This window comes from Setaria viridis, chromosome 4 (assembly GCF_005286985.2).
Source record: "Setaria viridis chromosome 4, Setaria_viridis_v4.0, whole genome shotgun sequence".
Taxonomy (NCBI): Eukaryota; Viridiplantae; Streptophyta; class Magnoliopsida; order Poales; family Poaceae; genus Setaria; species Setaria viridis.
The window spans coordinates 6,368,123-6,391,208 of record NC_048266.2 but is presented as its reverse complement, the minus strand read 5'-3'; the positions used below and the strand labels follow the sequence as shown (position 1 = coordinate 6,391,208).

Below are 23,086 nucleotides of genomic sequence, written 5' to 3'. Positions count from 1 at the left end.
CTTAGTTAGTTTTATCAATGTAAAGGGAGAGTATTTTTTTAGAAAACATAATAGATGTTATTATGATGAATGATGGTTAAAGTCTACCAAATTGATAGCTAGATGTTTCTAATTTTCATAAGATTTTTTAGAATATACAAATAGCCTCCAATTAGTACTAGTAACTAGTAATAGCCTCTCCACCCGTTCCCTTCTTCTCAATAAACTACCACTATTAGGAGGAAAAAAAGCTCCAATAGTTCCCATCAGATCATCCTTTTCGGAATAATTATTGGTCCGTCTCAATAATCTTACAACCCTCCACCCAAATAGAGGTGGCTCATCTCAATAATCCAAACCCCCCCCCCCCCCCAACCACCACCACCATCACGACCACCAAATAAAGGAAGAGTTCCATCTACATAAAAATGGCATACCTCCTTGGTGCCATGATTTTTTCCGTGGTGCTCACATCCCACTCACCGCTAGCCTATGGAGCTCACCCCATTTTTGGCCTCCCTGAGGGGTAGGCATGCGCTGCTTGGAGCTTCTTCACACCACTTTCATCCATCAAGAGCTCCGACTTCACTTGAAGCGCCTTCCCCACCCAAGTATGCTTTCTGTCCTCTCCTGGATTTGCTATAGGTTCCCTCTCTGAGGATCTCAAACCTGCCCCATGCACCGCCACTCCTGATGAAAGCATGGATGAGGCGATAGGTTCATGGTTGCATGCCAATCCAAGCAACCCCTCCAAGGATGCGATGGTGGAGGGCTGCAGCTCTCCTGGCACAAGTGGTGTCTCTAACCTCTCGCCCAAGCTTCTTCGCCCAAACCCAACCAGCCCTATTAGAGAGGAGGCCAGCGCGACAAAGCTCAGCACGCTCCTCCACAAGCTTGGCAAATTTGACCCTCTACCCAAGCTCCTCACCTAGCTAGCCAACGTTGTCCCTCCACCATAGGTGGTCCGAGATGCGCATTTGGTGAGGTCATCTGAAGCTGCTACACCATCAAATGCTTGAGGGCAAGGTGATGAGTGCCCTAGCCTGGATCTAGTGAGCCACCGGTCAATGCTCCATGCCCCTTTGCCTCCACGCTACCCAAGCTTGGGCCCGTGCCACTACTCACCGGTTCTGTTGCCCAACAAGGATGCAGAGGAGAGAAGAGATAGGTTGAGGCCATTGACAAGTGGGTCCCGTATGTTGGGTGAGATGTTGGGATAAGATTGTTATGGAACTGCAAAAATGACTTCCTCAATAATCATGAAAATGGTATCAGGATGTCCCGTTAGCTGGTTATTAAGAAATAACAACTAAAGATGCTCTAAGATGCTTCTTGCCAACACCGTCCCTCCGCCATGGCTGGTCCAAGCTGCACACTCGCTAGGGCCGCGTGAGCTGCTACATCTCCAACCGCTCCGAGGGCAAGGCGGATTGAGTGAAATGTTGGGATAAGATTATTGGGAACTATAAAAGCAACTCCCCCAATAATCATGAAAATGATATTGGGATGTTTCCTTTAGCTGATTAGTGGAAAAGATTTATTAGGAGACTACTAAGATGATATAAGATGCTTCTTGTCTTCTCTAATGCGTATGGTGCACCTATGACTTCATCTGACATCCTGATCACACCCAGCCCAAGCTTCCACGGAATTTTTTTTAATTTTAACCTTTTTAAAAATATTTTTAAAAAATCTGTCCTAAACTTAATTTGTGTGTGGTGATCGTTTTGGCCGCGCCAGTGCCCGTGGCGCAGCAGGAAGCCTCTGCTACGCCACATGCACTGGCGCGGCAAAGGTGCCACGCTGGCGTGGCGCGGAAGCCCACGCTAGCGCGGCACTGACGTGGCTTGGCGCGGCAGCACCAGTCATACAGGTGCGCACTGGCTCCCTCCTCCTCTCTCCCTCCTTTCTTCCTTACACCAGAAACCCCCGAGCTCCACCAAGAACTCACCGCCACCCCCCGGCCTCCCAAATCCCCCTCCCCCCAAAATCTGGCGATTTTTGGTGGGGAAATTGGGGGGAATCAGTCCCCGCATGCTTAGGAAGGTATTTCCCTACTTTTTTCCTTGTTTTACCGTACCATTTTCTAGATCGGTGGATGTTTAGTAGACCTAAGGTTAGGTTGTTGATTTGAAATTTTGATGACATGCAATGTTGTTATGTGTTAGATGATGCTTAGTTCATACGCACTAGACTCTCTGCTCGTGATATTGATGTGTAGAACTTGTTGAATGCTTCGATTTAGGTAGATATTCATGCATTTGTATATTGTACATGGCAATGGTAGGTTTATTTGTGCAATATGTCCAATTGATGTCTATAGTTGGTATGGTAAAGTTGATGGATTATGTCTCTAAAGTTTATTTGTGTATTAATTTTTGGTCACTTGATGTGTAGGTGAGATGACGTCGTCTGGGTGTGAATACAAGCGGCGTAGGTGGTACGTGCATTACGTGGGCAAGTCCAATGCGGATGCTACCGTACCTCCTACCTTCCAGTACCTCTTTGTAGATGTGGCGTGCAAGCCGAGGTGAAACAATCAAGGCACCCAAAGACAGCCGGAAGAGCCTTCTATGTGTGCAAGTGGAAGTTTGATCCAATGCCTGCCGCGCCTTGTGATTTGTTTCGGTGGATAGATGGACCCGACAAATATGATCCTAAGATCCGCGTATTCCCATACGATAGCACAGAGCTTAAACCATACCATCAGTTTAGGTGTTGGGTTCCTCCTCCACCAAACCCACCTAGAAGGACTGAGGAGGAGAAGCAGGAGGCTGCTTGTAGGCGTGTGAGGGATCCTCCCATGTGCAAGTGTGGAGTTGCTGCTAAGCTTATGCGTCCTAACTTAGGGGTTCCACCTAAGTTCAGTCCATTCTTTCGATGCTCGCTAACGACCCATGTAAGTTTAGTAGGAGAATGTTAGTATGACGTGTAGCAAGCAGTGATAGTTTTTTGATATGCACCGTTTAATCTTGTCACCGGTTTTATGCAGCATGGGTGGCTGCTATGTGATTTCAATGAGTATATCTATGGCCTAAGCTGATGTGGCACGGAGGAGCAAGTGTGGGAGTTCGAGAGTGGAAAGGAAGCATGGCCATGTGTGTCCTCTCCTAGTGGTAGATGCAAGTGTGGTATATTGGCAAAACAAGGTGTGGTGCCTTCTGAGCTTGGATATAGTTCGTTCTATGGCAATGCACATGGCGAGTACTGGGTGAGTAACTATTCATCTCTTTTTTTGATCATTTATCCCATTACATGTGAAATGTGTATCCATTGTTTCAAATTTGTAACAATATGAATATCTTGTTGCAGGAGGGAAGGACATGTGATTGGGAAGACTTTTCTGGTTATCGTGATTTATTGTTAAAGTTAGGTCGTACATCAGAATCATGGAAGTCAAGACAAACACAAGAACTGATAGAAAAGATTAGGAAGGAGTATGATGTGCCTATACCTGACAGTGACTTGCTTTGGGGGAAAATATACTAAGACATGGTTTGAGAGACTAGAGTGAAGCCTGAAGGACTTTATGCGAAGGAAACTATTATTAAGTATTGGAGGCAGAACAGAACCAAGTATCCACGCCCTCTAACTAAAGATGAAAAGAGAGAAAATAGGAGGAAGTTGTAGGAGGAGAAGTTGCCTAATCCCAATGTGCATCTCTGCCATGTCACATTAATTCTCACTCTATATGATCCCCGTCACTGGAAGCCCCTCCAGTGGAAGACCGAGGATCATGGCGACGTCCTGCATGGTGATGGTCATCTCGCCGCATGGGAGGTGGAAGCTATGAGTCTCCAGATGCCACCGGTCGACCATGGCGGTCAACAAGGGTCCAACCATCAAAGGGAGGCCCATAACAACATGAACAACAATGTCCAGAAATCCATCTCTCTGCAGGTACAGCGCATAGCGCTCATCCCACATAAATGGAGAGTGCACTCGCGCCCGTAATGACTTCAATTCCTGCAAAACAACCAAATAATTGGAAATAATATTATTTCTTACCATACAAGGAAATGGAAATAGATGGAAAAAGGTTTTTTGCAAAAAATGGAAATAAATGGTATCATATGAAATGGTATATAATCATTCAACTACAAATAACAATAGGCAGTGAATGGAAAATTTTATAATGTCACAGGGTTCCCTTACATAGATGTAAATGACCAGTTGCATTTGAGAGATAGGAGTGTTGCTAGCTCTAAAAGGTAATTAAGACTACATATAATTTTTATCCTTACATTTGTTAAATTTTCCTCTAAGCTGTAGAAAGGAGCATCACATTTGTAAAATTCTCCTCTAAGACTACATTTGTTAAAGAGCATCATACCATACACTTTTCAACCGATAGGATATGTAGTAAACCACTGTCAAAAGATAGAATCAGCTTAGAAGTTATAATTGTAGCATACTCATACATCAGTAAACAAATAATTAGCAAACTTTATTTGAGGGTGAATATACATAAAAATCGCACATCATCTCATTCATATAATATGTAGTACCTTGTGGAGGTCGGCGAGGAGGTGGCCGCGGTGCTGCACGTCATACGCAGCCTCAAGGAGCGGGTACATTGGGGCCACCATCCTAAAAAAGAATAAACAATATTCATTAGTAAAAAGGTTCATTGCATGATAAGTAGAGTAACAATAAAAATTTACTATCAATAAATGCTATAATGATAACCTTGCAAAATACCACCTCCGCGACTACCCTCATGTTGGAAGAACATTGGCTTCTATTTTTCTCCCTAGATTTCTTCTTGCGGCATGTGCATTTCTTAATGAACTTGTGGCACTTGGAGCAACGATTTTACGACCTGCCACATCAAAATCGCCAATGCCATAATCTGCTGAAAGCCTCCCTTGCAACTCGTCCATATGGCCTCTCAAACGCTTCTTCTGCCTCCTACCTATTTTTTTCTCTTCAAATTGGGGTTTGGGACGTACTCTAGCCCTTCATATGGTGACCATTGTGACGGATCAAGGTAAGGTTCAAAGCTTGATTCCCAAATTCTCATGGTGTGCTCCCTAGGGTACAAGGGTGACATGTACAAGGGGCTTTCATAATTAAGACCTCTTGCCTTACAAGCTGTAATAAAGTGTGAATATGGAAGGTGCAACAATTGAGGAACATTGCAGATGCACGAAACTTCATTGAGATCCACTCTATAGTGTCGGCCTCCATGGCTCTCACCGCCAACGTTAGTAGTACCGGGACCTCTTATAGAATATACCATTCTTTCTGTCCTGTACGATTTGGGTAATTGGTTAATGGACCTAAGCTCAGCCTCTGATATATTTTCATCTGCAACCTTACCAGTCCTATGATCTTAATTCAACAGTTCACGTGCCTTTTGCCATCTGTCCACAAAATAGGCATTGCATTTTTTGAAGGAGTATTCAATAATTTTGGATACGAGCCTACTTTGGATGCCTTTGAAAACAACGTTTATGGATTCTGAGTAGTTTTCGGTCATAATACCCCAACGCATCCCTCCCTCATCGAAAGCCTGCGCCCATTTGTCCTTATCCTCCATTTCACCCTTCAACCATTCTTTTGTGTCATCATTCAAGTCCTTCACTAGATCTTCTAACATCTCATTAAATTATATCTCCGTATGTACCATGCATAAAATCTTCAACTTTCCAATCACGTCCTTGTTCTTTTGCCGACACCACATGTTGGCGGCAAAGTGCCTCGTGCACCACCTATACACAAGTAGTGGAAACCCATCCATGTGGTCATTCGCACAATTTAGGAGCCCATAATGCCTATCTGAGATCATACATACTTGCCGTGATGGTCCAAGTACGTGTCACCGAACGAGTTTCATGAGCCATGACCAACTGTCGTTGTTCTCACTCTCGGCCAAGGCAAAAGCTAAAGGCACAAGCTGTTGTTCTGGATCTACTGCAACTGCCATCAGTAGTGTACCCTTATACTTCCCGATCAAGAATGTACCGTCCACAAGTATCACAGGACGACAATGTTGAAAAGACACACTGCATTGAGGGAAGCACCAAAATACCCTTTGGGGCACGTGCTTCAAAACACCATTGTCAGGCTACATCATGCTGCATGAGTTAATGAACCATTTAACCCCAGGATTGTAGTAGGCCATAGCTGTGAGTACCCTAGGAACCATGCCATAGGACTTCATCCAGTCCCCCCAAAGTAGAACAACGGCATGTTGCTTTGCCCATCATACTTTTGAATACTTGAAACGGTATCCACTAAAGGCAAATATAGACTCCACAAGGGATGGCACTAATGTCTCGCTGTCAGCACAGACAATGCCTAGGATGCGCCGCCCAAGGTACTTTGCTATGCACTGGGCGTGCACTCGCTTCGGTTATGAAGAACAACAAGTATGCGGTTGCACAACCTTTGAAATTCTCCATTGTCCATTGCTTCTAATTAGCCGAGACCATACACGCCAAAGGTATCCTTGCTTGCACATGACATCGTACCTTACGTTCTTGTCGGAGTGAACTAAACTAAAAGGCCTATGTAACCTCACTGCGTAGTTATCCAAGAAAAACTTGAGCTCCTCAAGACTTTTGAACTTCATTCCCTTCTTAATCACTCGACTCTCACTAAAGGGTATCGCTTCCAAATTCACCATAGAAGATTCACATATGGCTTTGTGGACCATGCTTATGTCCTTATCATTGGGAATGGATGGCAGTATGACATCACATTCTTTCAACAACCGCAACTCGTTATGGGTGTAAGAAAAATATTCGTCCATATGACCAATGGCTTCTATATCATGCATGGTTGCAGTGTTGACCTGCGGCCCATCCTCCTCAGATTGTGACTCCTCCTCCTCATATTCAGGCTCATCACTCTGAGATTGTGACTCCTCCTCTTCCTCGACATCTTCTACCCCATCATCCTCAAATTCATCATCTTCGGAACCTATGGATATGTCATCATCATTTATATTTTCTTCATCCCGCTCAAAAGTATCATTAGGAAAATCATCATTCACAATGGCCAAGCCAAAATCAAATTGTGTTTCATCTAAACCGTGCTGCAAAATTTCTAACTTTTGGGTACCATTATGATTCACTACCGGCACTTCATCTCTCAGGGCAACATTTGGACCAGGCATACAAAAAATTTCAACTACCACCTCCAAACATGCAACATTTGATTGCTGAACTACATCCTTATATTGCTTCCAATTTGAATTGGATGCCAAGTTCATAAGAACATAATGAGCTCTAACTTTCCCACAATCAAAATGGCCTCTTAATGTCATCTCAACCACTCTACATCCATACTTTCTCATTGCACGGTCAACTAAAGCTTTAAAAGTTGGAGGAGCATCGAACAATTCCACTACCTCAACCATATTCTTAAACTCCCCATTCTCTTTCACAATCCCACCATCAAACATACGAACTAAACGATCCATCTACAAAATACAAAATAATCAACAACTATAGCAAGTATATTACGAAATAAACATATTGAACATATTAATTGGATATATTGCAAAACAAAACCTACCAATGTCATGTACACTACACAATTTTATGAATATCTACCTAAATTGAAGTATACAACAAGTTCTACATATCAATATCACGGGGAGAGAGTCAAGTGCGTATGAACTAAGCATCATCTAACACATAACAACATTGCATGTCATCAAAACTTCAATTCAACAATCTAACCCTAGGTCACCTAAACGTCCTCCGATCTACCAAATGGAACGGTAAAACAAGGAAAAAAGTTGGGGAATACCTTTCAAACGAAGCGGTGATCAATTCCAACTACTTTCCACAACCGAAATCGCAGGATTTGGAGGGGACTTGGGGGTGGCGGTGGCCGGCGGCGCGTCGAGCGGTCGGGCTCGGGTGTTTCTAGAGGAAGGAGAAAGGAGGGAGGGAGGAGGAGGAGGAGGGAGCCGGCGTGCTGGTTGAACCTAGGTGCTGCCGCGCCAGGCGGGCTGGCGCGGCAAGCACCACGCTAGCTTAGCGTCGCACTATCCCGGCCTGCCACGCCGTGCTAGGGCGGCACCTCTGCCGCGCTAGTGCATGTGGTGCGGCAGAGGCTTCCTGCTGCGCCACGAGCACTGGCACGGCCAAAAGAGTCACCCTGTGCAAAATAAGTTGGGGACCGATTTTTTTATAAATATTTAAAAAAAAAGGTTAAAAATAAAATAAAAAAACGCTTCCACGCTAGGACCTTGATCCTCAACATTGACACCACCAACCTACACATCATCAAACAAGCAAGCATGCTTTCCGTCCCGTCCAATACCTTTACCCTCATCTTCACCCATTTTGATTAGTTTCAAAGCATAATCGTGCACATAACGTAAGTTGATATGCTAATCCAGTCCCAAACCTCGCATGCATTTCAACTCAAAAAATAAAACCTGTTGTCAATTACTCCCATCATCTACAATTGAACATAACTTTTGCGCTAACACAAAATCAGTACGTGTTTATATTCATAATAAATATTCTATGTTTGCACTGATGCCACCACCAACGTACAATCATCAGCTGCGATGAACAATCTTCAAGCCCCAGCTCATGTCAATGCAGTGCTGGACCTGCGGCACAATCTTCCCCGTGTCCGCCCCCCGCTTCAGCCTGCAGTCATAGAACGGCGGCGCGTGGAAGCACGGCTCCATGGACACGTCCCTCCCGCACGGCGGGTCCGGCACATGGGTGTCGTTGTCCGGCCTGTACATCACCCACGGCCTCAGGCCGCCGAGCCCCTGCGCGACGTACCCGAACGTCGACCAGGCGGTGGTCACCAGCGCGTCCGTCAGGCTCAGCAGGTATATCTCCGCCCACGCCTTGGCGTCGTGCGACCTGGCGCCGAACCGCTGGAACTCCTCGTGGCTCGGCTGGTGCACGCTCACCGCCTCGCCGGTGGCCGCCGCGCGCTCCCAGTACATGCCCTTGAGCTTCTCGTAGTACCAGGACTTGAGCGAGGTGACGAGCACGGCCTTGGTCTTCCGACTCGGTCCCGGCGCCACGGGGTCCGCCGCCGCGGCGAGCAACTCCGGGAGCAGCCTCTCCTTCTGCGTGCACTTCGTGATCTGCTCGAGGAGCTCCGGCGAGTTCGGCTGGGAACCGAAGACGCGCACCTGGATGCCCACCCGCTGCTGCGCCGTCGCGAGGTACGCGTCGTAGTAGCGCGTGACGAGGCCCCAGACGTGGTTGTTCGGGTGGAACAGGTACCGGACGATGTGGTGGAACACGGCGTCCGGCTCCGGGAACATCCTGCCGAGCTCCCCCTGGAACCCCGTGTCCAGGAACAGCCCCGGCACGATGTAGCTGTCCGTCCTCATCACCAGCCACGAGATGTTCCGGAGCACCCTCTGGTCCTCGTCGCAGAAGAACAAGTTGTCCTGCTCGGTGGCGTCGTGGTCGAGATGGACGTACGAGAACGCCGGCAGCCGCGACGCCGGCCGCACGTCGCCGGCGGCGGTCCTGATAACCTTGTTCCTCAGCATGTTGCCGTAGCTCTCGGTGGTGTTGACGCTGAAATTGGTGTAGCTCGCAAGCGGGAAGCCCGGCGGCAGCAGCCACGTCGTGCCCGGGAAGGGCTCGCAGAAGAGCTCGCCCATCTCGTTGCTGGGGTCGACGAGGAGCACGCGGCCGGTGAGCACCGCGTAGAGGAACGCCGACGCGGTGGCGAGGATCCGGTTCCCGAGGCCCCGGTACGAGATGGAGACCAGGTACTTGCAGTCCTGCGGGCCAGTGCTGTCGCCGGCGCTCTTGCCCGACCTGAGCTGCTCCAGCGCGTGGCTGTAGGCCACGGTGCCCGGGCCGCACCGTCTCTGCAGGGCTTCCTGCTGCCGCAGCTTGGAGACGAGGTACGCCGAAGGTTGCTTGCCGGGCCTGCTACGGTACATTACGGATTGGTATCGGCTACGGCAGGATCTCTCGTCGAATCCGTCTGCCAAGAGGCCGCCGAGGAGCTTGTCGTAAGATCTTTCACCTGAAACTGACAGAACAAATGAAACCGTCAGACGCAATGATCCAGTAGCAAACTGCATCCAATCTATTTGCATTGCAAGTTACAACATAATGTGCAGTGACATGCAGCACAGCATTAGCACAACGCGTACTGGTGCGCGCGCCGAGAAGGATGACCATCGCCGGCACGGTCATCACGAAGGCCGCGAGCACGATGCTGATCACCGAGCAGTACGGTGCCCTCTTCGTCCGCGGCGTGAACCCCAGCGCCGCCGCCGCCTCGGCGTCCAGCCAGCGTCCAGCAGCCGAGCGCTGCTGCTGCTGCTCCTTCCACGCCACCGTCGCGCCGTCGACGCCCACCTTGGCTTCGCGTTGCCGCATTGCTGCTAGGCCGGTGGGCGAAGTGGCCGGTGACTACGTAGCGTAGCGTTGTGCCAAGGTGTAGCGTGCAAACGCAGGAGCTCCGGCGACCGGTGTCGGTGGGGTCGAAAGTCGGTGGGCCGGAGCTCGAGACTCTCGAGAGTAAAGGGTGGATTTACATGTGCGGCTACATCAAATTTCCTAGTGCGAAGCACATCGATTACTGCTAATCTTGGGAACCGGCGTTGAATCTGCATCTGAGATTCGTCATTCGCGGGAAGAGCTATTGTTAACTGAACTGAGATCTAGACTGCAGATGATTTTAACCTAGTAGTGTTTGACTACCTGCATTTATCACCACGCATATGGTAACGTTCGGCGGTGAGCAACTACGAGAAATTCTGTGTCGGCGGCGAAAGCCCAAGTAGTAGTACTAGCGAATAAACTAGGAAAATGGCAACACGAATCCAGCAGAATGATCAAATCCCGTTGTACATTTGGGGCTTGATTGTGCATAGAATCAATGCTATGTTTGGGGGAAAAAACGAAAGATAACAGCTTACCTCTTCTGTTTACGAGGCCGAGAAATGCAGAGTCCGGCGCTTCCAGTAGCCGTCGATCGGCGGAGAGGAGCAACAGAAGCAGGGGAACGGAGAGCAGCAGGACGATCCAGGCAACTACGGGGCGTGCCCCACGCTTCGCCATCTCCGCGAAATACTGGCCGATTCTCTCTCCCGATCCGTCCAACCGGCACCAAGCTCGCGAGAACGCTGAGCACCAACAAATTCATTGGGGAAGGGGTTTCAGTACAGGTCAACTGCGTAGGAAAAGCTCTGCCTTGATCGTGTCTTCGTGCCCGGCACTACAGAATGGTGCCCCGAGAATCGTAGGTGCATGCGGCGACGTGCGCGGAATAATGCACCGTGCGTCGTTCTGAAGGTGTTATGCTTGCAGCCCGAGCGTCAACGGTCATTAGGATTTGGGGCAAATGAACAGACATCAAACTGCCGTCGACCCGTCGTCCAAGCAGTGCAGCACAAATCTTGGTGCGACGCGAAACTGCAGTACGCGTCGGCGCCGTAGACGAACGAGACGACAGCAACAATCTCTTTCTTCACTTAATGAGGGCCACGTCAACCAAATTTGCTGAGCAAGAGGCTAACAGACTGCTCCTGTCGTTTTGCCGCATTAGACCCTAGTCTATTATCTTAATACAATAGTGTTAAAAGAAGCTATCACATTCGCTGAGAGTCTAGAAATTACCATATTAATTAGAAAAAAGAAAAAAATATAAAACGTTGGATTTTATGAAGATCCAATGGCTTAGATTGATCCAAAGAGTTAATGTCAAATACGATAAAAATTAGGTTGTTGCTAGAAAAGGAAAATAATAGATATATATATATATAATAGAAAAGGAATGTACAAGTAATAAGATATACAACTCTGTACTTTTTTTTCATCTCATCTACGTTCGTTTAAGAAAAAAACATCAACGACCGTAAGTAAATAATAGGGAAGCAAACATCCCACCTGAACTGATTTCATTAGCCGAATTGACCAAAGCGCAAAAAGTCAGCAGGAGAGGGGAGAAAGGTTAGACCTAACTTCTTTTTCCAGGGAGATGTTAAAGCTAAACCGAACTAAAATGAGTACTAAACGGATAGAAGCCATGTTTCTTGGAACATGAAACCTCTCACGTAACTAAATGCTTGGTTCAGTTATGTTTCTCTCCCTTTCCCGTTCCTTCCAGACAACTACAGTAGAGAGGGGCGACAGGGAGGCAAAACTTGATCTGGGGCCGATTCCGATGGCTCCCCTCTTCTCCGGTAACCTCTCCGGCGTCGGAGAAGATGGGGAGCAGGGAATCGACCGCCGGTTGTGTATACTAGCCTAGGTAGGTGTAGATCTAGGTGTAGTTTGATTTGGCCCATGGCAACGAGGTCGCATGGGTCTTTTGTTCCTCGGCGGCGGCGACTTCCTGACGTGCGACGAGAATGTCTTTACTCCAACGTAGCTCTACCGACGGCATGGCTGCTGCTATTTGGAGGTTAGTGTTCTCCTTTATCCAGGCAAAGGGTGGACTGGATTCCCCTTTCATGGGGCTTCTTTCCGGGTTGTTGGCGACCTCAATAGTTGCAGATTCAATCTGCTGGATCATTGACTTCGTCGGTGTTGCCGGATACCTGCTCGTCCAAGATCTCGACAGTGATGGCCGATGCACGCTAGAGGGGAGATGTCTTGCGGCTACAAGCTGGAGGTCCCGTTCGACGTCTTGGTCAAGTTCTTATCATGGGCAACGTGCTCCTTCTTTGACTTCGGCGGATCCAGAGGAAGTGCGATGTCCAGGAGATCTACGTGAAGATCCAAGGACATTAGTTTCAAATTAAATTTGATTTCTATCAGGATCTTGTACGCAAGTTTACACTGCGGAGGATGCGTGCTTAGGACTTGGTTGCAATTTTTAATTCCTCCAAGGTGTTGGTTGTAAGAGCCAGGCTCTTTTAATATATGGGATCCAGCCCCTTCGCAAAAAAAGAAAGAAAGAAACATCTCGTGTAACTAAAATGAATATAATTGCGTATTAATTTTGAAAGAGAAAAAGGGGGTAAATATAATATGTGTGTCAATCAAGCGAGCATCCTAGATTTTTTTAGTTAAAAATAAGCAGCACCTAGGCTTGGCGAGCCAAAAATTAGTCTTTTGCCTTATTATTCTTTGCTGCGCAAGAGTCCTTCGTTAGATTGGTTCGAGTAGCCGAAGTCAAGATCGATACATCACAAATGTAAGGCAATGAGATGCATGTCCGCAACAGCACAACTAACAAGAGAGAGAAGTATGGAACTCATCCCGTTACTGCCCAAAGAACAGGCACAACGCACAAAACAATGCAAAATTAGGAGATGTGACTTCGGTTGATTGATTTAGGGAGTCTGAAATTGATTTCAGCTAAACGTTGGTTCGATTTACCCCTTAACAAGGGGGTGGTTAGATATTTCTTGTGGGGAATATTAAAAGATGAATGGCGACGAAAGGATGCAATGATGAGAAAGAGAAGAACGGAATTTGCTTTGGTTGATCGATTCGGGCGTCTCCACTTGATACATTTCTTTTTTCTCTTTTGAACTGAAAAAAAAACTCAATTTATTTCATGAAGGTTGGCCAGAGCTTAGCAATCATGGATGAGATTCTGAAGCACTAGGATGGCGAGGAAAGAAAGAAAGCTTATGCTAATAAATTGTGTAGGAAACACCACATTTGATGACTTGGAGCTACAATCGCTGTCATCCTGCAAGGTTGGAGTGAATCGTTGAATAAACCAACGTTCTCGCCATCCTGATCGAGCGAATGCTAACCACGAGCTAAACAATAGTACACAATATATACTAGATGGGCGGTGTTCTTGTGAGCAAGTGGTGGAGTACGTGTCATGCAGCTTTATGACCATGGGCCGCCTTGCTCCCATGGAGAGGGGAAGTGAGGGATGGACAGGGGCAAGTAGTGCAAAGAAATGCTTCTACTCGATCATAACACAAATTGGTATCGCAAAACCTGAATTGAATAGGACTAAAAGCTGAAAAATATGTCCACATAAAAAAGAGAAGATAGCAGGCATATACCAGTGTGCAGCAACCATGTCTATCATTGTCCCCTTCAGGAGATTTTTTTTAATTAAGGAAATTATCCGGTCTTGAACATGTCTATGGTACATCATGAAAGAAAAGAGATAGTGCACGTGAAAGTAAATTGTGAAGTAATACCTCTTTTAACTTCTATACTTTTTAAGTGATAACTTAATTATCATTTCAGAGTGATATACTCCATCATGGAGGCATTATATATAACTACTAATGCGCATTAAACAACTTGTGAATATAATAAATGCATTGTGTTGTGAGTGTTTGTCTATTCAGTGACAACCAATTATCTCCTTCTAACAGCCTTGGAAAGGTGGTACTAGGGATGCAATAGCATCTCCGATCTGGAATGTGTTACCTGAAGTACCTAAATAAAGAGCTTATGTAAAATATAATTAATTTAAGACATGTAAAAAATTATAGTACCAGAGCAAGAGCATTATAAGATTAATTTGTAGCATCATGGTAAGGCTAATCGATTGCTCAAGGAAACGAAGATCCTATTGGTCAGGATCAAGAAGCTGGAAAAGGGCGTGCACATCACAACAGATATGCAGGTAAAGCTTGCCATGATGAATGGAACATGAATACCCTGCAAATCAAGATGGGACAGGTGCATGCCATAAACAGGAACCATATAAAGAACAATATAATGACACATCGAACCCTAAGGCGAGGAGGAAAGAAATAAGGCACTATTACTAGCTAATAAAGCCATAAACATAGCTAAAATAGCCTGCGAATATCCAGATGTGGAGGTCTATATTCGTCTAGAACAAAAAAAAAGTCCATTAGAATATCAGGGCGCCTAGGGGAAAACAAGTTCCTTGGAATATTAAGGAGGAGAGTTTCAGTTCATGATGTCGATGGATGGACTACACATACATCGAGATAATGATCATTAGCAAAGAACTTGGCTTACTTAAGGTGCGAAAAAAAGGATGGTGCATTAGTACTTGCTGAAAATGACACCAGGAGCATGACAACTCAAAAAAAAAACTATACAAAAGAAGCTAAAAAAAGTTAGAGAATAAACAAGTATAGGTCTATTTCATTGTGTGCATTGATCAGATGTGAACCAAGATCTTGATCGTGGATGAGAAAATTGGTTTGCTCGATCAAGGCGCAAGAAAGAAGATGGTATATCAATGTAATTGCTAAGGAAGATAATGGGAGAAGAACAACTCCAAAGAACCTACCAATATAGCTCATCACTATGAAAACAAAAGAAAAATGCATAAAGGAAATAAAGTTGCATGTTGTTATTACCTACCACTACAATAACTAAAACCATACTGGCCGCGCTATTAGCACGGACTACCTTGCTAGTATAGTAACGTGGTCAAATTATCATTATCAGTCTATGTGCGTGATACATTTCCTTGTTCTGTTTATTCCTTTTCCTTCTTTTAGTATTTTAGAATGGATCTTTCCGGATCTCCAGAAAAACGCATCGCCCGCCAGGCGCCACATACAACGTCCCTGGAGCCTGGAGGGCGTGGTCGGCGTCGGCATTGGCATAACCAAGCATCTGTCGCAGGCTCGCAGCGATGCCGGGACGCCGCGGAGAAGGCCGCTCACCGCGCGGAGGCACGAGAGGGTACGGTGGAGCCGGACACAAGACTGCCATGGATCGAGAGGAAGAAGGTCACGGCGCTGCCCATCTGCCTCCTCGCGCCCCGCCCGTCCTGACGACCACGGCTAGCCGTAGACGGCGGGACGCGCCGTGGAGGCCCGAATCGGCCTTGTGGCCATAGGAGGCGACCACACGCCCACACGGCAAGGTAACGTAATCCACTCACTTCCGGTTCCGATCTATCACGTCCTCTAACATGCATCTCCTGATGTGGTGTTGAATCTTCCGCATCGCGTGTTTTGGAACGATGATTTCGCCTGCTGCGAGGAGATCTACTTGGGGTTGGGGGGATTTGTTTTTTTAACATGATCATCGGAGAGTTTTTGTTTGCGGATAGCTGGGCACTGATTTTCCTACGTTCCCGTGTGCAAACTCCATTGCAGAGAAGCTTCTCGGCGGCCTGGTCGTCCCGGGGTTCGACAAGCGATCGAGCCTCAGGCCTCAGCCGGTACCACTCCGCGGTCCCCGTCCCCGCACCTCATCAAGCGGCTGCGGGAGCAGGAGGCGCTGCAACTACGGTGCGGCCAGGGCACGTCCAAGTACACGAGAGCATCGGAGCGGCTCGAGTCCTGGCAAACAGACTCCCCTTACCAAATCTTTATACCGCTTCTAACGAAAGCAAGATTTCGGTATGTTTGTTTCTAAACCTTTGTGATTCCATTGTCTGATGCAAGCTCTATTGCTTAAAAATTTATATTGCGTCCCTAGATCATTTCATATCTGTGTATATTGCCTGGAGAGATGCTTAATGTCATCATCTTGCAATGGCTTGGTGATTTGATATTTTTTTCGCATTACAAGTTTATTGGAGTAGATTTGCTTTCAATAACAGGTTATTTGAACTTAAAAATCATGAGCCTTTTCTTTTAATGTAACTCCCTGTAGTACTCCAAATTTTCTTGTGCAAAACAGACGGGCAAAACCATTAGTGGAACCCCAACTTGTGATGTGGGCTGCCTTCGAGGCTCTGCCTACAACGCATATTCGTGGAGGAGGACATGGTATGGCATCGATGATATAAGTGGCGGAGGAACGCCTAGGGCCAGTAGCGCCATGGCCCTAGGCGTTGGGCTGAATTCCCCACCGTATAGCAGTGTAGCTACAAGAGGCCTATACCAGCTAGAACATCTTCTCCACTAAATGGCCCTAGGCGTGGGTCTGGCCCAGCTCCACCCTAGATGATGACGGATTAGTGTGTGACATCGGAGACTTGGCCGTGGCCGGTGTTGACAAGACAAGCTAGTGCATGGAGGAGTGTAGGCAAAACTGAAATGAAAGAATTTCTATTATTCGATTTTTTTTATTTCTACTGATTCCTTTCACTTTTATAACAGGTGTTCTTGTTTTGCACTCTATAGAATACAACTCAGGGAATCAACTGTTGCAAAGGACAAAACTATGGGGGGAAAACAACTGAAGCATGCATACACGAAGGAGCTAAATCAATCAAACAGCTTGAGACCAGAATCCATATCTTCGCAGTGGCGCAAGAATGGCACATGCACCACCGGATCAAGATCCTGCTCTGCCTGGCAGAGGAGCGACGGCTGCGAATGCAGGCACGGCTCCACCGACGCTGACCTGGAGCAAGCAACTTCGGCCCTCATCGCGGCCCAGTCCGGCGGCATCAGCAGCCATGGTCGGAGCCCAGCAAGTGAGTACGCGACGTACCCGAACGTCGAAAACGCCGTGGTCACCAACCTGTCAGAGTAGCTCAGCATGAAGATCTCGGCCAGGGCGCGCTCGTTGTGCGCCAGCGCGTCCGAGCGTTGGTCCAGGTCGTGGCTCGGCTGGTACACCGTCACGACCTCACCGGTCGCCGTCGCGTTCGTGTAGTACATGCTGTGCAGCTTGTCGTAGTACTCCGGCTTCAAGGAGACGACCAGCACGGCCTTCACCCTCGCCGTGCCGACGGTGCCGTTCGTTGGCAGGGCACCAGGTTCGCTGGTGTCCGTCACTTGTGGCAGAAGCTCATGCTCCCGAATGCACCGGATGATCTGCTCGTACATGACCTCAAATGTGATCGGAAAAGACGGCGAGAGGCGCACCTGAATGCCCAGACGCTCGTCGGCGCCGGCGAGGTACCCGACGTAGAACCTTTCCAGGATATCCCATGCTCGGTTCCCCGGGTGGAAGAGGTACCTGCCGAGGTGGTGGAAAACGGACCCTTTCGCCGGGAACATCCTGTCTAGCTCGCTGCGGTACATCGGCATGAGGAACAGCGCCACTGTGAAGTAGCTGTCCGACCTGAGCACCATCCAGTTGAACCTGTCGAGGACGCGGTGGTCTTCCTCGCAGAACGTGTGATTCTGGAGCCGGAGTGAGATTTGCTCTAGGTGGAAGTAGACGTACGGCGGCAGCGTGCTCGCATTGCCTCCGTCGTCGTAGTGGACGATGCTGTTCTCAAGCATGTTCACGTAGCTCTCGTTTGAGTCGGCCGAGAAGCCGTCTGTGTAGGGGAAGCCAGGCGGCAAGACCCACGAGGTGCCCGGGAACGGCTGGCAGAAGAGCCCCTCCATCTCGGGTGGCTCGTGGATCAGGAGGACGCGGCCGGTGAGCAGCGCGTAGAGGAAGGTGGAGACGATGCTGAGCATCCGGTTGCCGAGGCCCGCGAGGGGAACCCACACAACGTACTTGCACTCGGCGAGGTCAGCGTTGCGGCCGGACATGAGCTGCACCATGGCCTCGCGGTAGTTCGCGGTGCCCGGGCCGCACCGCCGGTGGTTCGCTTCGTACTGCCTCAGCTTCTGGACAAGGTAGGGGGTGACCGGGAACGGCGACGGCTTCCAGCGCCTGGACGCCTCGTACCTGCTTAGGCACGTCGCCGTGTCAAAGTCCGGCGAGAGGAGCCCGCCGAGGAGCCGGTCGTGAGCGCTGCCCTCCGCGTTCGGAAACGACGACGCATTGCCGGAGCCTGCCATTCGGGAAACCAATGGACACGTGAAACGGAGGCCAGTACATTGAAACACGTGTGCTAGCAGTTTCAAGGAACAGAGAAAATACCTAGCAGTTTCATGCGCTGCCAAACCGGCCGGTAATCGGCGGCGATGGAGACGACAGCTCGGTCGCTGAAGAGGAAGAATACGAGCAGCAGCGGCAATGCGATCAAGAAGACGACAGTGACGGTCCCCAGGCCGGACGGCCGGCGTTTCTCCGGCTCCGGCGAGAGATCTCGCTCTCTGACGGAACCCATGGCACGCCGACGCAACCTTCGTCGAAATCTAGTACTAGATTTTTGTTGTTGTGGGTTACGTAGGTATCCAGAGGTCAGCCATGGCAGCAGATAAAAATTTGCTAGCTGTGATTCTTGCGATCTTGCAACTTGCATATGGAAATCAGAGAGGTCAACCAATGCAACGGATCAATTTGGAATTGAGAATGTGAGTCAATGAGCGAGAGTCTTTCGGTTGTATTGATCTATAGGAACTTGTACATGTTTATACATGGATGGTGTTGGATGAACTACATTAATCAGTGACAATGGACAGAAGAAAACGTGTTTTCTGGTGCAGCTGGAAAGCTTGCTGCGTTTTCTAGTACAGTGTAGAAACTACCTATTACACGGCCGAGTGCCGTGAACTCATGGCCGTAGCGGCCACTAAAACACACCCACCATGAGCCGCAATGCCGACCCCTAAAGTCCTAGAAACAGGCATGACTTGACTCTGATGAAACTGCAACCAAACACTTAAACATTGACAGTTAATTACGAAAATTGGTAGGTTTGGGTAAACCCGGAGCATCCGGTGAAAAATTCTCAAATTATAAGTTGGATTTCACCATTATGTATCTCTCGTTGAGACAAGTGAAATGAATATATAGATCATCTAATTTAGACGCTGAATAAGAAAGTTATGATCATTATGAAATTCTAACACCGGAAAACCGAAGGTTCTGATTTTTTCTTGGCAATTCATATTATAAGTATGTTTCGTTATGCACTTGAATTCTCATGGGGCAAGATGTCCCCTTCCGATAAATATGAAGATATTCAATCGATAAAAAATATAAGTACTATTTCATTTTATCTCTCTACCCTACATTCCATCTCAAACCATAATTTTTCAATTCTTCTTTTGTCTCGATGGTGGTTGAAGATGTCCTATAACTGGCCTGCCCATGAAAGATGTTGCCATTAGTTATTGTAACCTTTTGGGGTCTACTCCTGGCGGAAGCAGGATGTCAACCTAGGAGGCTTTCCTTCCTCCTTGTCTTTCTCTCCCTCCTCCTTCTCTTCTTTCTCCTCTCCTTGATCCGCCTAGATCAGGAGATCCGCCTAGATCCGCCACTGACTTCTCCGAATATTTATGCTTAATTGTATGCATATATGTTTATTTATACATGTGAACTAATAAAAACGACAAGTGTTATTATTTTTAGCATGTTAAAAAGTTGGTTAAACAACGTCATCTTAAAACTTTTGAAAAATTGGATGTTCAAGATCCCATTTCTTACAAAAGATGAAGGCAACAGCCCAGGAGGGCCTGGCGCCGAGTGCGGCTACCTGTCCCTGAAGGCGACATATGTGCAACCATCGCCTCAAGAAGCACGCGTAGGTACTCGCGATGGGCCGCATGTCAGCCCAATTAATTAGACTATTTCAGCATGGTTAGTTGCTTCCCTGGACTATTTCAGCGCGGTTTGTTGCTTCCCCACGTGATGGTACAGCTTTTTGAAGTCCTATGCCACTACATGCATATATAGTTTAAGCAGAAAGAGAAGGAAGATTGCACAAGATGATTGTGTAACTCACATGCATGCAAATCCAAAACTAAAAAAAGCATAAATCTTAAACCGAGCATCCAAATTAAATTTTGATTCCACCATTATGTTTGTGACGATAAAATCTTCAAAATAAGGCTTGACTACATTTTGAGATTATTTTAAAAAATATTTATTAATATTAAATAATTAAGTTTGGCTACTCTGAATGACTAATTGAACGTCACGAACAAATGATTATATTCTGCAAACAAATAATTAAACATGATGAATAAAATAATTGTAAATTGCAAATACAAATAATTAAATCACGAACAAAATTACGGCGTAAGACAACCAATAAAATTAAATATCACAAACAAATAAGTTTACGTTGCCAAACAAATCATATGAACTTGCATAATAAATATGTATATCTATAGAATAAATTATATTAACTCACGAGAATAAATTTAAGTCCCACGCTAGTCCATGCATATATAGTTTAAAGTAGAAAGAGAAAGGAAGACTGCATAGGTGCATGCAAAAAGGACAAGATGACCATGTAACTCACATGCATGCAAATCCAAAACTTAAAAAAAGCATAAATCTTAAACCAAGCATCCAAGCTAAATTTTGATTGCATCATTATGTTTGTGACAACAATATTTTCAAAATAAGACCCCACTTGACTATATTTTGATATTTTTAAAAGTATATTTTTTAAATATTAAATAATTAACTTTGGCTACTCTGAACTAATAATTGAATATCACGAACAAATGATTATGTTCTGCGAACAAATAATTAAACATGATGAACAAAATAATTGTATATTGCGAACACAAATAATTAAATCACGAACAAAATCATTGCGTAAGATAGCCAATAAAATTAAATATCACAAATAAATAAGTTCATGTTGCCGAACAAATCACATGAACTCGCATAATAAATATGTATAATCCTAGAATAAATTATATTAACTCACGGGATAAGATTTATAATCAAATAAATTATATGAACTACGGAATAAAATAAATATACACATCAAACAAATTTGAAGAACTCATAGAACAAATATATACTCTCATGAATTAATTATACAAACTTAGGGAACTAAAATTTGTAAATTTGAAACAAATTATATTAATTTACGGAACAGATCCATTGTACACGCCGAACAAATCGCTCAACTTTGTAGAACACGTGTTTATACACCTAGAACAAATTATATAGACTCGTGGATTAAAAATTTATAGACTTAGAAGTTAGAATAAATACACCATGAACATAAAACATATATTGTAATTCATGAGAAAATTTAAATGGATAAATGTATAGGGTGTAAAGGAAGGAGAAAAATTAAACAAAAAAAATAAGAAAATGGTAGAGAAAAATGGATAAAAATGGAGTAAGAAATCAAGAATAAAAACAATGGATAGGAATAAGGAAATCTAGAGGGAAACATAAAAATAATTATTAAGTATTAGTGTTTTATAGCACTGAAATTTAAGTCCATATAGAAAAAAAAGAAAGACATCCTATGTACATGAGAAAACGAAGAAAAAAGAAAATATAAAAAAGAAGAGAAAAATAAATTCCTAAAGAAACGAGAAAGGAAAAGAAATGAAATAGAATAAAATAAAAATATAGTAGTATTATAGAAAAGCATGAAGGAAAAAAAGAAAGAAGCATGATGGTCCGTCATCATATTGATAAAAAATCATAAAAGCAGCCACAAATCATCATGTGGTGCAGTGGTTGTAAGACTTCCTCCATAGTTGAAGGTCGGCGGTTCGAAGTGGCTGCTAAAACACACTCACAATCAGCAACAAAGTTAACACCACCCCCTAGACTCTGAAACAGACTTGACTGAATAGAAGGTACAGGCTCCAACGAAACTAAAAACTATGACGAAACCGAAACCAAACACTGATAAACTTGATGGAGGGTGTCGCGGACGCATGCGGTGGCAACAGCCTTGTCCACGCAATGCGGGACAAGGTGGAGATGCAGGGGCGGTGTGGATGAGATCACCAAGCTCAATATTTTGTAACACTCCATCTTGACTGTATCCAACTTCATTTAATCATCCACGCTGCTCTTCGTCCGCATATGAGCTTCGTCATTCGTGTGTAGAATTGTTGATAGCGGAGATGGAGCTTGCAGAAAAGTTCACTGTAGACCTCCATTTATCACCACGCACATGGCAACGTTGGGCGGTGAACACAGCTACGAGAAATTCCATGTCTGTGAAGGCACGAAGTACTAGCAAATAAGCTAGAAAAATGGAAATACAAATCTAGCAGGACGGTCAAATCCCGTTGTGCAATTTGGCCTTGATTGTGCCATTTGACCTTGATTGTGCTGCCGTCGACGAAGTCCAGCAGCAGTGCAGCACAAATATTTGTGCCTCCCAATGCGTCCGGAAATGTGTGCCGGGAAACTGCAAAATTAGTTGGGTGCCAATCGTCTAGGGTTCGCGCGTGATAATCTATCACATTAAGCTTGTAGTTTTGCAGCGTATATGTAGTGAGAGGGGGAGCATCAGTAGAGATCACACATTAGGTTAATGAACCATGTATGGAGTATCCTTGTATTGATGGAATGATGGCTTAGGGCCTGTTTGGTTAGCCTTGCTTATAAATAAGCAACTTATATTTAAGCAAATAAGTTGCTTATGACCCAAACACCCTTGCTTATAGACTTGCTTATAAGTTGCTTTTGCATAAGCAAATAAGCAACTTTTGGGTTGCTTATAGTTGCTTATGGAGCACTTTACTCCTCCTACCCTCATTCTCTCTCCTCTCTCC

The 23,086-nt window shown here is 45.9% G+C and overlaps 2 protein-coding genes across 2 annotated transcripts; both read right to left on the bottom strand.

The window, feature by feature from the left end:
* Positions 1–8,425: 8,425 nt before the first annotated feature.
* LOC117853309 (galactoside 2-alpha-L-fucosyltransferase) lies at positions 8,426–11,186 on the bottom strand. The gene is made up of 2 exons (XM_034735704.2): positions 10,859–11,186; positions 8,426–9,963 (listed from the first exon to the last, which is right to left on the bottom strand). The coding sequence occupies exons 1-2, from the start codon at positions 10,998–11,000 to the stop codon at positions 8,504–8,506; spliced, it is 1,602 nt and encodes a 533-aa protein (XP_034591595.1). The 5' UTR covers positions 11,001–11,186; the 3' UTR covers positions 8,426–8,503.
* Positions 11,187–16,832: 5,646 nt separating this feature from the next.
* Positions 16,833–19,100, bottom strand: LOC117853278 (probable fucosyltransferase 7). Its single transcript, XM_034735668.2, has 2 exons — positions 18,573–19,100; positions 16,833–18,483 (listed from the first exon to the last, which is right to left on the bottom strand). Exons 1-2 carry the CDS (start codon positions 18,895–18,897, stop codon positions 17,012–17,014), a joined length of 1,797 nt encoding a protein of 598 aa, XP_034591559.1. The 5' UTR covers positions 18,898–19,100; the 3' UTR covers positions 16,833–17,011.
* Between the last annotated feature and the right edge of the window lie 3,986 nt (positions 19,101–23,086).

What these genes read in the sequence shown, in the direction of transcription:
- LOC117853309 (XM_034735704.2), bottom strand. Translation starts at nt 11,000, where the DNA reads ATGGCGAAGCGTGGGGCACGCCCCGTAGTTGCCTGGATCGTCCTGCTG. An exon ending in CGGCCTCGTAAACAGAAGAG is followed by an intron (nt 9,964 to 10,858) that starts GTAAGCTGTTAT and finishes TTGTTCTGTCAG; the next exon opens with TTTCAGGTGAAAGATCTTAC.
- LOC117853278 (XM_034735668.2), bottom strand. Translation starts at nt 18,897, where the DNA reads ATGCAAGTTGCAAGATCGCAAGAATCACAGCTAGCAAATTTTTATCTG. An exon ending in GCAGCGCATGAAACTGCTAG is followed by an intron (nt 18,484 to 18,572) that starts GTATTTTCTCTG and finishes CCCGAATGGCAG; the next exon opens with GCTCCGGCAATGCGTCGTCG.